Genomic DNA, 14217 nt, shown 5'->3' on the forward strand with positions numbered 1-14217 from the left:
AACAACGTTGTGCACATGGGGTACATTAGCTAGTGACATATAGCGTGTTTAAACCCTTTAGATACACGATATTACAGTTTGTTTGTGTGGAGTATACTTTATATATATAAATTAGAACAGAAGTGTCAACATCAGAAGTAAGTATGGGTAAGAAGAAAGCAAGCGGATCAGGCGCACTGGGTCGAGCGCTGATCAAGGAAAGACTCCAGGCAGGCCGAGGAAACAAGAGGGGCGACAGGGGCGACACCTGGGTATGTCAGGGCATCAACTAGCTTATATTAAACATGTTTAATCAAATCATAGAGGAGAGGACAGTTATTTCACTGGCTACGCCTGTGGAGATCAATTATACAGGAACACTTTTGTTTGCCATACTATCATAAAATTGTTAGAAATGGTTCCGTGTGGTTTTCTGTTAATGGAGGCGTTATTTGATAATTGTTTCACATTTTCAGCGCCACACATGTGAGCTGAATGATGGCTATGACTGGGGACGGCTCAACCTGCAGTCAGTCACAGAACAGAGCTCCATGGATGACTTTCTGGCCACTGCGGAAATGGCAGGAACAGAGTTTGTTGCAGGTAAGCGATACCTCACTTAACTCACGTGTAGTTCTTCGGTTGTACATGTACGCTGTGGCCAAATAATCACTTTTTACTTACCAAGCGTGGCAAGGGGTACTCACTGCCCCAATACATGTAATTCTCTGACTCAGCTGTTGTTCGTAAACCTCATATTAAACTGAAAGCAAACCAAATTAACAATGGTTGTTGCACAGCCATTGTTGGGGTTGTACCTGTTGATACTGTGTTGTATGCAGCTGCAATGTAATAGTGTTGTCATTGAGCACATGAACTGGTAGGTCACCGTGTGCCTCACCCTCACAGCTTAGAGGATCAAAGATAAATTGTGCTCATGGGTAAAGGGCACTCAGATGTATTCAGCCTTAAATGTTACTGTGTTGTCTACGACTCCTCTGTCCTTTGAGTCTACTGCTGTCTCTGACTGTTTCATGCTTCGTTTTCTTAGAGAAACTCAACATCAAGTTTGTGCCAGCGGAGGCCAGAGCAGGCTTAATAACAGCTGAAGAGCGAACCAGGCTGAAGAAGCTGCATGAAGACAACAAGCATTTACTCAGTATTCCGAGACGGTAAGTACGACAGATCTAGTTTATTTTATGAATTGGCCGTACTGTATTTCCTGCATTTTACATTTTTGTGATACCTCTCTCCTAATTTTAAGCCCCCAATGGGACGAAGGCACCAGTGCAGAAGTGCTTCAGCTAGCAGAGAAAGACAGCTTCTTGGAGTGGAGACGAGCGCTTGCACAGTGTGTAATATTCTGTATTCTCAGTCACCGTTTTTTTTTAAAGATGGTTATCTTATAAGCATTAGTGTTGTTGTTTTTTATTGTCTAAAAAGTTGTATAAAAAAAATTGAAAACAGCGATTGTAATATGGTTACATCAGTGTAAGATTATTGGTGTCAGCAATTTAACTCCAAGTGTTCCCCTTAAAGACTAGAAGAGGAACAGAAGTTAATCCTCACCCCATTTGAGAGGAACCTGGAGTTCTGGAGACAACTGTGGAGAGTGATCGAGAGGAGGTAAAAAGAAAAAGAAAAAGCTGTATACAGCTGTCAGCTTGTACCTGTCTTTAATAAGGAATGTGTGCTCCTTGTGTACTCAATGCAAATGTTCATGTTTTTCCTGTAGTGACATCGTCGTTCAGATTGTTGATGGCAGAAATCCGTTGCTGTTCAGATGTGCTGACCTGGTAAAGTACATTTGGTAGAGTTGTTTAAGTGGAAAAAGGAAGATGCATAAACTGTTTAAGGAGGATGGAACTAAACTGTGACTTACCTTCCAGTGTTTTTCCACCCTGCATTAGGATACATACATCTTTTCTGTCACCTTTAAACTGCTTGTTCTCTCTTTTGAATGGTTTTTCATCTCGAGTTTTTTCCTCAAAGCTTTCTAACATCTCTACTTACTGTAGTTATTTCTAAATAAGTGAAATAATCAAATTAAATAGAAGAGGAAAACAGCAGAAATACTGTACACAAGTGAACAAACATTTGACACTTTTCTGTTGTGTGCCGCCAGGAACTGTACGTAAAGGAAGCGTCGGAGCATAAGGTTAACATGGTGTTGGTGAATAAGGCAGACCTGCTGACCAAGGAGCAGAGGCGAGTGTGGGCCAGATACTTCCAGAAACAGGGGCTGAGGGCAGTTTTCTGGTCTGCGCTGGCAGAGAACGACAGACTGGAGGCAGAGGAAAAGGTGAATTTGAATGTATGTGTTAATATATTCGTGTACATTTCTTGGGAGCAAGTGTAGATCTACTGCAGCATGGGGAGCTGGATGTTATCAGTTTGTGATTTCAGATTGTTCTGGAAAAATGCTTGTGAATGTGTGTAGACCTTTTTAGCATATTCAGACTTGCTGCTGCTGCCTTTAAAGCCAGTATCAGAGTGTAAAACGTCTCCTCTCACAGGGCATGGAAGTGGAGGAGCCAGAGTGTGGAGAGAGTGAAGAAGAAGAAGAAGAAGAAGAAGAAGAAGAAGAAGAAGAAGAAGAAGGAGGACAGCCAGACAATGACAAAGACTTGATCCAAAAAGGGGCAACTGGAGAGGTGGAGATGAAGGCAGCAGAGGAGGAGGAGGACGACGACGACGACGACGACGACGAGGATGAAGAGGAACAAGAGAGTGGTACAGACGAAGAGCAGCGGGTAAAGATAACTGTGGCTGAAGAGGACTGGCACACCTGCTCAGAGGATGATGGAGATGAAGAAGAAGAAGGGGGAGTTGCTTCATCCTTCCACAACTCAAGCCGGCTGCTGCATAAGGATGAGCTGCTTGACGTGTTTAAGGCTGTTCACAACGGGCCCCGGTGTAAAGAAGGACAACTAACAGTGGGAATGGTGGGTGAAACGTTAACACGACACAATCGACTGCAAAATGCATGCTGTGATCAAGTCCCGTTATGAGTCTTCTGATTGGTTTTGTGAATGAATTCAACAGGTTGGGTATCCTAACGTGGGGAAGAGTTCCACTATCAACACTATTCTAAGGAACAAGAAGGTGTCTGTTTCAGCCACTCCTGGACACACTAAGCACTTTCAGGTACAGTACAGCTCTTCAAACCTCTCGATGTGAATTCAATTCTGTCATTATCAGAAAGCCTAATGTGTGATTGATTGTGTTGCCTTTTCTTGACACGTATAACAGACTCTGTTTGTGGAGCCAGCCCTGTGCCTCTGTGACTGCCCAGGTCTGGTCATGCCCTCCTTTGTTTCTACCAAAGCTGAGATGATCTGCTCTGGGATCCTTCCCATTGACCAGATGAGAGATCACGTACCTGCAGTCTCCCATATATCCTTTTGTATGCTGTTGGCGAAGCACCTGCAGAATCCTGCAGCAGTTTTTTAAAGTCAGTGACACAGAACATCTAATCATGGCAGCGTGATCAACTGCAGCCCTCTGTCACTATGCCCCCAGCATCAGCTGGTGATTTATTTACCGTAATGAATTCAAATAACCAAAATCAATTTTAAACTGTACACCTAGAATCTTGAGTTTGGACTTCATGAAGCTCAGAGCCCCTCTAACTTTAAGAGTTTGTTGGATCTTGGTTAAGTCTTTAACAGATTGATCACATATGTCAGGTGATCCCTCGGCATGTCTTAGAAGGCACCTATGGCTTCAACATCATCAGACCACGAGAAGATGAAGACCCCGACAGGCCTCCCACCTCTGAGGAGATGCTGATGGCTTATGGATGTGAGATTAACAGTTATTTATTGTGTCTACAGTAAACTCAATGCTTTTGAATAAGAGCAGCATAAAGTGCATTATTGTGTTTCCCTCTATTTTAGACATGAGAGGCTTTATGACATCGCACGGCCAGCCTGATCAATCCAGATCAGCCCGATACATCCTGAAGGATTTTGTCACTGTGAGTGCTACACCCGAGTCAGAACTGAAACGTTACGACATGTTGTTGTTGTTTTTTTACTTACTTATTTGTCGTAGCTAACGTTGAATAAGACGAGGGAACAGTCCATTGTGTGTCAAACATGTGAAGACTGTCTCTAAAGTCATCATGTGACACCACTCTCTGGAAGATTGTTGATATTTGAACTCAACACTCAAACAAATAATAATAATAATAGATTTACCGCCGCTCTCGCTCCCACATACTTGTTGCCACAAGTATGTTAATTCACTTGTAGCATGACCTGCGATACTTGTGAATTCTCTGTGCATCTGTTTTATGTTTAAAAAAACAACAGGGATCTTTGGTTGTGTAGCTGCACATTGGAGTATAATGAAATTGTTGTCTATCATTGATTAAAGATGCATTAAGATATGTGCGTCCTGAATTGAACACCCTCTCCCTAACACACGCAACCTAACAATGTTGACTCCTTACAGGGAAAGCTTCTGTACTGCCATCCTCCTCCACATATCAACGCTCAGGACTTCCAGCCGCAGCACAACAGCTTCCTGAAAATGGACTCAGACTGCTGTGACCTCTCCTCTTCCACAACAACAAACAAACCAAACAAAATCAGGAGAATTGAAAATGTGGTTGACAAGAACTTCTTCCATCAGGTACTATAAATATGTTGTTTTCTTATTCGTAAGACAAATGCCTTAATAGTGGTTGTCATAGAATATACAAATATGTGGAATGAAATGCTTGAGTATTGATGGGATCTCAATCTTCAGGAGAATGTGCGGGCGCTCTCCAAGGGGGTTCAGTCTGTTATGGGCTACAAGCCAGGCAGCGGACCCGTCGGCCCAGGAAAACCTGGTTCAGAGGTGGTGGAGGGAAAACCCTGGAAAAAACACGGCAACAAGAACAAGAAGGAGAAAGTACGCCGTCTTAACAGGCACCTGGAGGCCTGACGAAGATTTGAAATCAAAGCAATTTCAATTATGGAATGTACACATGTGATTTCAGAGGAATTAATGCTGAGTAGTATCCGTAGGTAGATATCGTCCCTTTAATCTTGTGAGTACAGACATTTTTGGCTGTCTCAGTATTAACAAATGAGGTGCATAATATGTCATATATATATACTGCTCTGGTTAGAAGATCATATTGACGCAATGCATTCCATCAACTGGACCACCGGTTGTACATCAGATCTCACCACAGTGTTCGGAAATTGATTAAACACCCAGAGGGTGTGAATTTTATAAGACATTGAACATCACTTTATTTACTTGTATTATGAAGGACGCATCACAAAGTCTAAATTACCCGGAGAAATGATTGTTTGATACTGCTTTTAGTCATAAAAGATGTGATTAATGTCACAAAGCTGTATTATAAAATAAATTGTTTGTTTTCATGTCGGTGCATCCTTTCTTTACTCCATTTCCACCAGGTATCATCGGTTAATGCAACACAATACAAAGTAGTAAAGGAAAATAATCTGTATTGGAAAATGTTTGGAAAATGTAAATTACATATTCAAACTATTGTTAATACCTAGGGGCGTATGTATTAATGTAGAGATTCATCTCTAAAAAAAAGTTTAATTTGCTGCAGTTTCATTGACTTAACATTTACATTAATCAATATTTTGATATCAGAATTTAATTAAATGAAAGTAAAAGGTTGAATTCACCTAAACCCATGAAATCTGAAGATGTGCAGAAGATTACGGAAAAATAAGAGGTCAACATATAGATTTGATCTGAATGTTGTCCTGTTGTTGATTTTTGTTTAAACCTTTCTGTATAAGGGGGTTTTGCTCCCAGGCCAGCATATCAAAGTTGACTTGATTTATTATCGGAGCTATATCGATTGCATAACATTGCATATAAATGTCTATGGAAGCTCGACTTTGAGGTTGATCTCCAACTAAATGATCAAACAAAGCATGGACGCATTAGTTTCAATTTAGCCTTCAAAACTGAGACTTCTAGAGCTTTCTTCCCGCAACATCGAGTGCTCCATATAAGGCGTCACAGGTGAGCTCCTCCCTACAACATGCAGGTGCTTCCATCATGACTTTAGGGAGTCTGACGGCTGCACAGGTGCTGCATGGATTAGTTTGTTCGAGCACAACGAAATGTAAGCCTATTCGCAATTGACATGGGGGGACGTACGTTGACCCTGGAGGGTCAGACAAGAGGAAATCTCAACACCTTTCCCTTCGGTTTGGATGAATTTTGCGTCGATTCGGTCACTACCTGCCTCTCTCATAACGCAGACAAACGTTGCGTCCCCATCGGTCTCAGCCTTCTATCCGCGCTGTTTTTACTCCTGTCATGCTTTCTGTAAGTCTGTCTTAAATCAGCATTAGTTCCAGTAATATAAAAATAAAAAACGTTTTAACAATAAACCCGTATCACCTCTTTAAGCTTCGTGTATCAGAGGTGCACATTTCGAGGAGAAAATCCAGGAGGAACCATCTCTTTCCTCTACAGCTTCCTCGGTAACGTGTGCAGCACAATAGGAGCCATTCTGTCCAGACAGCTGCATATTCAGGTAACATAGTTTTTAATCATGGCACTTTTATAAAAATCAAATTGTATACAATAATAAGTCATCTCTGCTTCCTGCTCTGTAGGTTTTGATGGGTGCTTTTGCTGCTGCTATGGATGCTGTTAGTTTTATTTCTTGCTGCTGCCATGTGCTCCTGTACTGGAACTCAAAGGCAGGTATGTATAGAAAAAACGCCATATCTCAATAACATTAATGCAAACCTTATCCTTCTCAATCTACCAACTGTACCTTGTTCAAACAAAGTGGAGAAGGTGTTTTTAGTAGTAGCATCCAACTGGAAAAACCCTTTAGGCAAAACAGTAAGCAACGTATCAGAGACGCTCTACAGATAACCAAAGGCATGAATAGAGGATGTGTTAACTGTGTCCAACTGCAAAGGTGTGCGTGTGCGTGTGCGTGTGTGTGTGTTTGTTCTATCGCATTCTCAGGCAAGAGGCTGAGGATGACGAGAGGGCGGAGGAGGCAGCACCTCCTTGCCGTGTGTGTACTGATGGTAGTTGCGGGAGGCTTTTTGCAATCCAAGGTGACCCATTTCCCAGCAGTGAGGCCTCTCATTGGCAGGAGGAGACTGCTGCATGCCACCCTCCAAGTGAGCAAACACCACCGCTGTAGCTAGTTGTAGTCATTTTAATTGTGTAGTCATTTTAATTGTATGACTTAGTGTAGTTCCACGGACAAATGCATTTACATTCCGTGTGTAGTGACAGGTGGAATTTGTTTGTACATCTAGACTTTTCTCACATTCATGTGGCGCTCTGCAGCTTTAAATACTCCGTAGTGTATTTCACAGCATCTTCAATTCCGGCAGTGTGGATCGATGTTCATGTTCTTCAACTTGGTCTATTTAGACTTACCTCCTCGTGTTGTATCAGACATTATAACAACTTTAAAAGTGTTCTTCTAACAGGACAACACTGAAGTCCTGGGTTACGTACTTGGCCTGCTGTCCTGTGTCATCGCCTGTACCTCCAGGTTCCCTGCTCTCTGCAGAGCAGTAAGTGACAAACAGTACATGAGTGTTTTGGTGTCAGATCTGACACTTATTGCTTTCCCAAAGTAGTTCCCAGTGTTCAATCCTTTTTAAATAAATTACATTTATTTTCTCCCTTTTAGTACAGAGGGCAGATGTTGACCTGGGCCTACATATTCTCTGGACTGCTGTGCTCGCTGTCTGGTGCCCTCTACGCTGCTGCCATACTCCTCTACGACACTCAGTTTAGGTTTCTTTTAAGAGTCATGCCGTGGCTGCTGTCAGCAATATGCTGTGTCATCATGGACCTTCTTGTATCCTTATATGGCAAAAAGTGACCGCATCTTACTCACTCCGTCAGGCTCAGGGCTTCACACCAAACCTTTTAACCACAGAACTGTAGGTGGTTCATGGTAGCATTCACAACAATGATTCAGATTCACCAAGTTCTGAACTCTCTCTGGTAACTGTTTAAGCAACAGCGGTAGACACCATGATGTAACAGAAAGAGAACGAGCAACACAAGCAGAAACCCAAAAGTCATCAATACAAAATGCAAGCGAAGGACTTCACTATACTGCCTACAATGTTGGACCTCAGGGAAATAACCTGTACAAGTAGATTAAATGATGTCTTGAATTGCTTGACTGTATGTGAATTGTATCGACTTTCAGCCAGGTGTCGACCTTTAATCCAACGTCTTCAGATTCTTGTCGTCCACTGGTGGAGGAGAGGAGCCACGCAGAAGCTTACTGTTTTTTCTCCAGACAAAGAGAGCCTTTTACTTGGCTCCCTCATCCTCACTGAGGATAATGCTGTCATGAAGAGACAAAGAAAACGGCAAGCTTATTCGTCAGCAGGGACAAAAGTACGGTTTGATACTTGGCGTTTGTGGTCCTATTGGTTTTTCTTAACCCTAGAAATTGTACAGGAATCATTATCTCAACAAACTTTCTGAGTAAATAAAGTAACAACTAACCAACTGTTTTATATTAACATTGACCGTATTTCACTCATTAAATTACCAGGATGCGTCTCTTTAAATGTGCTTAAAGTAACAGAATGCAGGCATTCCTCTGCAAGGTTTGAGTCATTTTCGTAGAATGAATGGGAATGATGCTTTTTCAGTTTGGGTTTGATCATAATTCTATTCAACCTTTTATTCAAAGACAAAAAATATCCAGAAGATGACTGAGATGGGTGGTTATATGGATGTCACAGTTCAACCTGCGGGGAAAGTAAGTGAAGAATCTGTGGTGGAACAGACTGCATACTCTCATTATATTTTCTCATTGGTCATCCTGTTTTTCTTTTGCAGATATGCCTTAAGGAGGTGATGTCCAAGGAGGAGGTGGAGGACCGGTCTCTCAACCAGCCGGTGCGAGTGATCACAGTCGACAGTTTCTGCTCCTCAGATACATCCTGTGACTCTTCACTAGTCAGCTCTGACCTGGAGGTGGGTTGGAGGCCTGTTTAGCCCCGTTGGTGAGCAGTATGACCTCTTCTTTCAAACTTCAGTAAGCTAAACAGTCCGAGCAGAGATCCAAAGTTAATGCTTCCTTCATAGATTCAATGCAAAATACTTACACCGATAATGTAGTCAGCAACTGCACAAGAAATGGTTCTTTTTTGGGGGGGGTTTAAGTCAACAACCCTATTAACTCTTCTAATTTAATGTTTAGTAAGTAACAACCTCTAAGTCTCAAATGTACACTGTTGCATTTTTTTTCCTGCAATCATAACCATATTTAGGAATATCTTGTCTGTTTTGCAGTGGTGAACAATGATCTCAGACTCGAGCCTGTCAATAAATAAAGCTGTGTGTATTTCTCACAGTGGGCCTACCACTAGGTGGCGACAGCATGTTGACATAATGTGTGTTTCATGACTACTGTGTAACTGAATGAATATAACAGGGTGGATGACCGCTGTTAAATTGTGCAATATCACCTTTCGTGAACTGCTTGAATTGATTATCTTTTTATATGGGCTTATGTAACGTGTTTTCCCTGCACAGCACGGAAGTTCATGCAGAGGTTACAGTCGAGACACTGCAATTGACCTACTTAAAGGGTTGAAACGGCACTGTGTGTTCTTCTTTCCATCTACTTTACTAGATGTATAATGCCACCTTTAATGCCTCACATATACATTTTAGAGGTTATAATGAGCAGCCTCTGAGGAAGTCACAAGAAGAAGTAACAGTCAAGACAGGTCAGCAGTTTGATCTGCTGCACACCGAGATTTGTGCTTTTCACATGTGACCTCGAGGGAAGTAAGTCAGACAGTTGTTGGAGGTTCTTGTCATCATACTATTTTAGGATTGATGAGTCGTACTCTATAGAGAGACCCGTGTGTGTGTGTGTGTGTGTGCACGTGGTTTGTGGGTAAAAGTGTATGGTGAGAATATTTGTGAGAAGCATGATTTGTTTCTTAACTGGTGATTTGAAGTAAAGTGATACGTGGCTTCACTCTGCAGTGTACAATTGTGCGCAGAATTAAATATTGGCTACGCAGCAAAAAAGCAATCATTTTTTTGAGGGCAGCTCACATTTTATATAAACTCCCCTCTCTAAAAAGGCACAGTTTGAGTTTGCACAGAGAGTGAAATTACAAGCTGTTCCTTTTCAGGCGCTCACAGCCACAAGAGAAACTCCCTTCATGTTCCGCTGTAGAAAGTCAAGCTATGGAGGGTGTCATTTAATCCAAGAAACAAGGGCGAATGGTGTGAGCACAAACAATTGCCACTTGATACTGTTGAACAAACAGGAAAAGGCAAATGACTTGAATGCCCTTATTACAGTTGGTGTTATAGAGAAGTAAGGGGGCTCAAACAAAGTGTTCAAAATGTACTGCGCGTACAAGTTGTATGTGGTAAAGCATACAATTTGATCTGGCTGAGTGAATACTCTTCAATTTAATCTAATCTCAACTCTTGTTGGTTCGTGGAGGTTTGTTTGCCCCGAGCACTGGAGCTTCCAAATATTCTGTGTTTTGGGGGCAGCAACGATTTTAGTCTTTTTTTAGTCTGAACTCTTTGTCGAAACAAAGACGGCAGGTAAATTCATAGATTGGTCCCTCCCTGCCAGCCCCCCCCCCCCCATGCTAGTTAGAATTAACAGACGCTGTTTACTTGGTGATTCAATGGAAAGATGGTTTAACACAGTGTCTAATGTTTAATCTCAAATTCACAGACTGCTCTTTGAAAACTTAATTTTTATTGGGTTGCAAAACCTTTCCACTACATTGAACGCAGAGGTTACCCAACTGTAAAATGTTTCAAAGCAAGCTGAGGACAGAGAGGAAGAGATCAGTGCTAGTGAACAATTTTTAGATATACATATAACATGAATTTAAATGTCTGCTTTTCATATCGCCATAATTGCTGATCATGATAAAACCACACTGCAGCATTTTGGAGTGTGCTGCCTGCATACACTGGGCAGTCAATGCAGCCAGCAGCTTGAATTGTCTATTGTGCTGTGTGTTTCTTGCACATTTCTGCTGAGTGCCGGCTCTTCACTGAGGTGAAGAGAGGGGGGGGGGGTTGTATGTACTGAGGGGTACAGCCGGGGTTGGAATTGTTTGAGATTTGCCTTGTGGCCTAATTGTTCTCCAGTAAAGGATCTTTGATTAAATACCAGGGCTGGGCCTGTCTGCCTAGGAAGTTGTGCAGAATGCTTGCCTTGTCTATAAGGGGCCAGTGTTACCCTCTGCTATTTTGGGATACGTTTATGGTCTGTTGTGTGATGTCTGCTGGCCAGGACTTAACTCTGTGTGTGTGTGTGTGTGTGTGTGTGTGTTGCATTCTCGACATTTAGCTGAGTCTGTTACACAACATGAGTCATAAAAAAAGTATTACATTTCAGGATCTCGCATTGAAAAAAACAGTGTTAAATGGGATGAGGATCAGGGCCTAACAACAAATATTCCTGTTTTTGGAGAAAAAGGGCTTGATGAAGGGTATTTGCTCTGCTACGGAAACAGTTTGCGCAAACAGCAACCACTATGACACATTGGTTGTATACCCAGAAACAGGTCTTAGTGTCTACAGGGATGGTTAGTAAGCTATGGTGACTCGTGTATAAATTGTAAAATATGACATGATAATCCTTCGGCTGTTATTCTGTATCTATAATAATATCTTAACCTGTCCATATTTTCCAGTGGGATTTTGAAGAGGCAAATTCCCAGTGGATTGAACCAACTGCAAAACAACAGGAGGGGGATAAATTTCCACCGCAAGAGTAGCCAACAAACCCCAAACTCGATAACATCTGCACCTGTGCCATGTTTGGACTCTCTTCTGTAAACTTGGCAAAATGACAAACAAATGTAAATCTTAATTAATAATGTGATACACATCATGGTGCATTAATATCAGGGGAAATAAAAAGTGTAAACACCGAACTGTTATCGGTCTTGTTTTACTTTACAGTTTAGCTAACATCATCTTTCTCATCACCTCAACGTTGTTGGTAAAGTTATGGTGAAAATTGCTGATATTTTGATTGAATGTTGCAATGTGCTGCTTTGTCCAAAGTAATAAAATCAAAGATTTTCATTCCAATAAATGTCATTATCTACTGCCGAATTCGGTAACACAATTCTGATTGTGCCTATGCCCCACTGACACACCTGCAAATACTGCTTATAGTTATGGGGGCTGCCAAAGGGAACAAAATGGAAATCTCTAATTTACGACTTTAATTTATGACTGTTTTTCAGTGAACAGAGGCAACTACAGCGGTTGTCAAAACTCTGACCGCATTCATCAAAGCCACTGAGATCTGAGACTGTTTACAGAAAAAGACCTCCCCTAATAAAACAATATTGCGACCCTGCTGCCTTGCAGGGTTATTGGGTCATATCCTGTATTTTGCTAGTCGACCTCGGGTTATCAGGGCTGGACTGGAAAAAGCCCCGCTGCGCAGATAAGCACCAGACTAGACGGCCAGGGCTCCTCCGTCCTCTCCATCATCCCTCAGACCTCTTGTCCATCTGCCTGCTCGGGGGGCTTTAGACGATGATGCTGGAGCAACAGAGCAGGGCATTTTTAACTGAAGGGACTTCCTAGAACCTGATAACGGAACAATACTCTGATTAGAGCAAAGTTATGGAGCCCATTTTACTCCTCCCTGTTACATTTCCTCAAGTCAATATCCCTTTAAGATAAATGACTGGGAAACAACTAATGAAGTGTAGCAAAGCAATTGCTGTTATCGGCCGTAGAAATTAATGTCCCTTAACACCTTGTTTGGGGTGTAAACATGACATCATGGTCCGGGCTGGGAGATAATTCAATTATATTGTTTATTGGATATCACCGACATGATATGGAGATATGATCTGATCATTTTGTTTTACCACTTTCTGTTAATGATTACATAAATGATTTTGAGAGGGCGTTTTTTAAGAGTTAGTTATCTATTGCGTGCCACTGGGAAAAATATTCACATGCTTTCAACACCTGTTTGATTATATTGTGTGTGGTTTTATATACATTTGTCTTGTTATGAAATCCCTATTAATTGTGTTTTCAACGGTATTGTCTAGCCCTACTGATAGTGGAAATACTTTTGAAATCCTTTATTCAGTCAGTGCTTCACATGTATTTATAATTCTGTAACTGTTTTGTCTTTAATACATTCGCGATGTGATTAATCAACCGACAATGAAAAGCCATGCAGTGCTTCCTGCTGCTCTAGTGTTGCTGTTATAGATAGGAATGTATCCCATGTGTATAGCTTAGTAAAGAGGCCTGAAATCTGAGATGCTGAGTAAGATCAATCATTACACACATATATAGTGGCTGTTTAACTGGAGTTCAAATTGCATAACATGTCTCCTCAACTTTACTGAGGGCTTTCATTGTTGTAATAGATTCATACATTTGGTTTATTATACCTGATAACTTATTCTGTTGACAATAGACACAAGTTGCTGTTTTTACATCTGTATTTCCAAACACATCCAATAAACTAAATTTGAAAAAAAAGACGTTTTTACTCTGTGAAAGCCGTCTGATGTGATAATTGCTGAGCTAGCATTGCTCCATCTCTGGGCCTCATGTCTGTCCCTTCTGAGACTGGGCCAAAGGAAAACAAACTGTGTGTCCCATTATAAAAAGGTGGAATTCTGTTTGCAGAAGTCATGAAGAGCATGGATTAGCACATCTGAAGCAGCAGTGGGGAATGGGGCTTTTTGTTTTTCTTGGCCCGTGCGTCAGTGATCGCTCCAATGCAGCAGACATGGAAGACGCTGGATAATTTGAGCCTGCAGGACCTTTTGTTCACCTTGCATGGGGGGGGGATTGTTTCAGGAGCAACACAAAATCCTGAATAGTTGCAGTGAATGAACTAATCAGAAACAAAACGCTGACTAGTGAATATCTAGTCATTACTGAATAACTCTGAATAAAGGATTATATACTTGTGAGTTGCTTGACAACTTTGTTAAACGGGGGACTCCACTGATTGTTGTTGTTGAAAATGTATAATATCTGGCTCTGGAAGACATTCCTTAAGTGTAAAGAAATTACCCCAATGAGGTGTTAGCTTGGGCACAAGACTTTGACTTATACTTGTTGAAAGTCTGCATTTCAAACAGGGGACATGGAAGTTTAAAACCACCAGGCATTTTTGGTTTCATCATGGGAAATGTAGGATGTAGATCTAGAATATATTGGCCTCCTCTGCTTCGATTTTGAGCACCATTTGAT

At 41.5% G+C, this 14217-nt stretch overlaps 2 protein-coding genes across 3 annotated transcripts; both read left to right on the forward strand.

Annotated features, from left to right (window-relative positions):
- lsg1 (large 60S subunit nuclear export GTPase 1) lies at positions 1 to 5363 on the forward strand. The gene is made up of 14 exons (XM_079158460.1): positions 1 to 251; positions 456 to 582; positions 1031 to 1151; positions 1244 to 1330; positions 1519 to 1605; positions 1715 to 1775; positions 2105 to 2281; positions 2496 to 2924; positions 3025 to 3126; positions 3232 to 3375; positions 3660 to 3783; positions 3879 to 3958; positions 4438 to 4617; positions 4735 to 5363. The coding sequence occupies exons 1-14, from the start codon at positions 144 to 146 to the stop codon at positions 4912 to 4914; spliced, it is 2007 nt and encodes a 668-aa protein (XP_079014586.1). The 5' UTR covers positions 1 to 143; the 3' UTR covers positions 4915 to 5363.
- Positions 5364 to 6090: 727 nt separating this feature from the next.
- Positions 6091 to 13255, forward strand: tmem44 (transmembrane protein 44). 2 transcript variants are annotated; one of them, XM_079157278.1, is made up of 10 exons: positions 6091 to 6297; positions 6382 to 6508; positions 6591 to 6681; positions 6955 to 7115; positions 7434 to 7520; positions 7640 to 7810; positions 8203 to 8364; positions 8666 to 8734; positions 8815 to 8981; positions 11664 to 13255. In XM_079157278.1, the coding sequence occupies exons 1-9, from the start codon at positions 6113 to 6115 to the stop codon at positions 8971 to 8973; spliced, it is 1212 nt and encodes a 403-aa protein (XP_079013404.1). In that variant the 5' UTR covers positions 6091 to 6112; the 3' UTR covers positions 8974 to 8981; positions 11664 to 13255. The 2 variants fall into 2 exon arrangements, with proteins under 2 accessions (XP_079013404.1, XP_079013403.1); XM_079157277.1 differs by having other exon boundaries at positions 8815 to 8952.
- The last annotated feature ends 962 nt before the right edge of the window (positions 13256 to 14217 follow it).

Source organism: Pholis gunnellus (assembly GCF_910591455.1).
Source record: "Pholis gunnellus genome assembly, chromosome: 4".
Lineage (NCBI taxonomy): Eukaryota > Metazoa > Chordata > Actinopteri > Perciformes > Pholidae > Pholis > Pholis gunnellus.

Coding starts and splice junctions, on each gene's coding strand:
- lsg1 (XM_079158460.1), top strand. CDS start 144: ATGGGTAAGAAGAAAGCAAGCGGATCAGGCGCACTGGGTCGAGCGCTG. Junction 252..455: donor GCGACAGGGGCGACACCTGG/GTATGTCAGGGC, acceptor TCACATTTTCAG/CGCCACACATGTGAGCTGAA. Junction 3,127..3,231: donor GACACACTAAGCACTTTCAG/GTACAGTACAGC, acceptor CACGTATAACAG/ACTCTGTTTGTGGAGCCAGC.
- tmem44 (XM_079157277.1), top strand. CDS start 6,113: ATGGGGGGACGTACGTTGACCCTGGAGGGTCAGACAAGAGGAAATCTC. Junction 7,811..8,202: donor GTGTCATCATGGACCTTCTT/GTATCCTTATAT, acceptor CAACGTCTTCAG/ATTCTTGTCGTCCACTGGTG. Junction 8,953..11,663: donor TAGTCAGCTCTGACCTGGAG/GTGGGTTGGAGG, acceptor CATATTTTCCAG/TGGGATTTTGAAGAGGCAAA.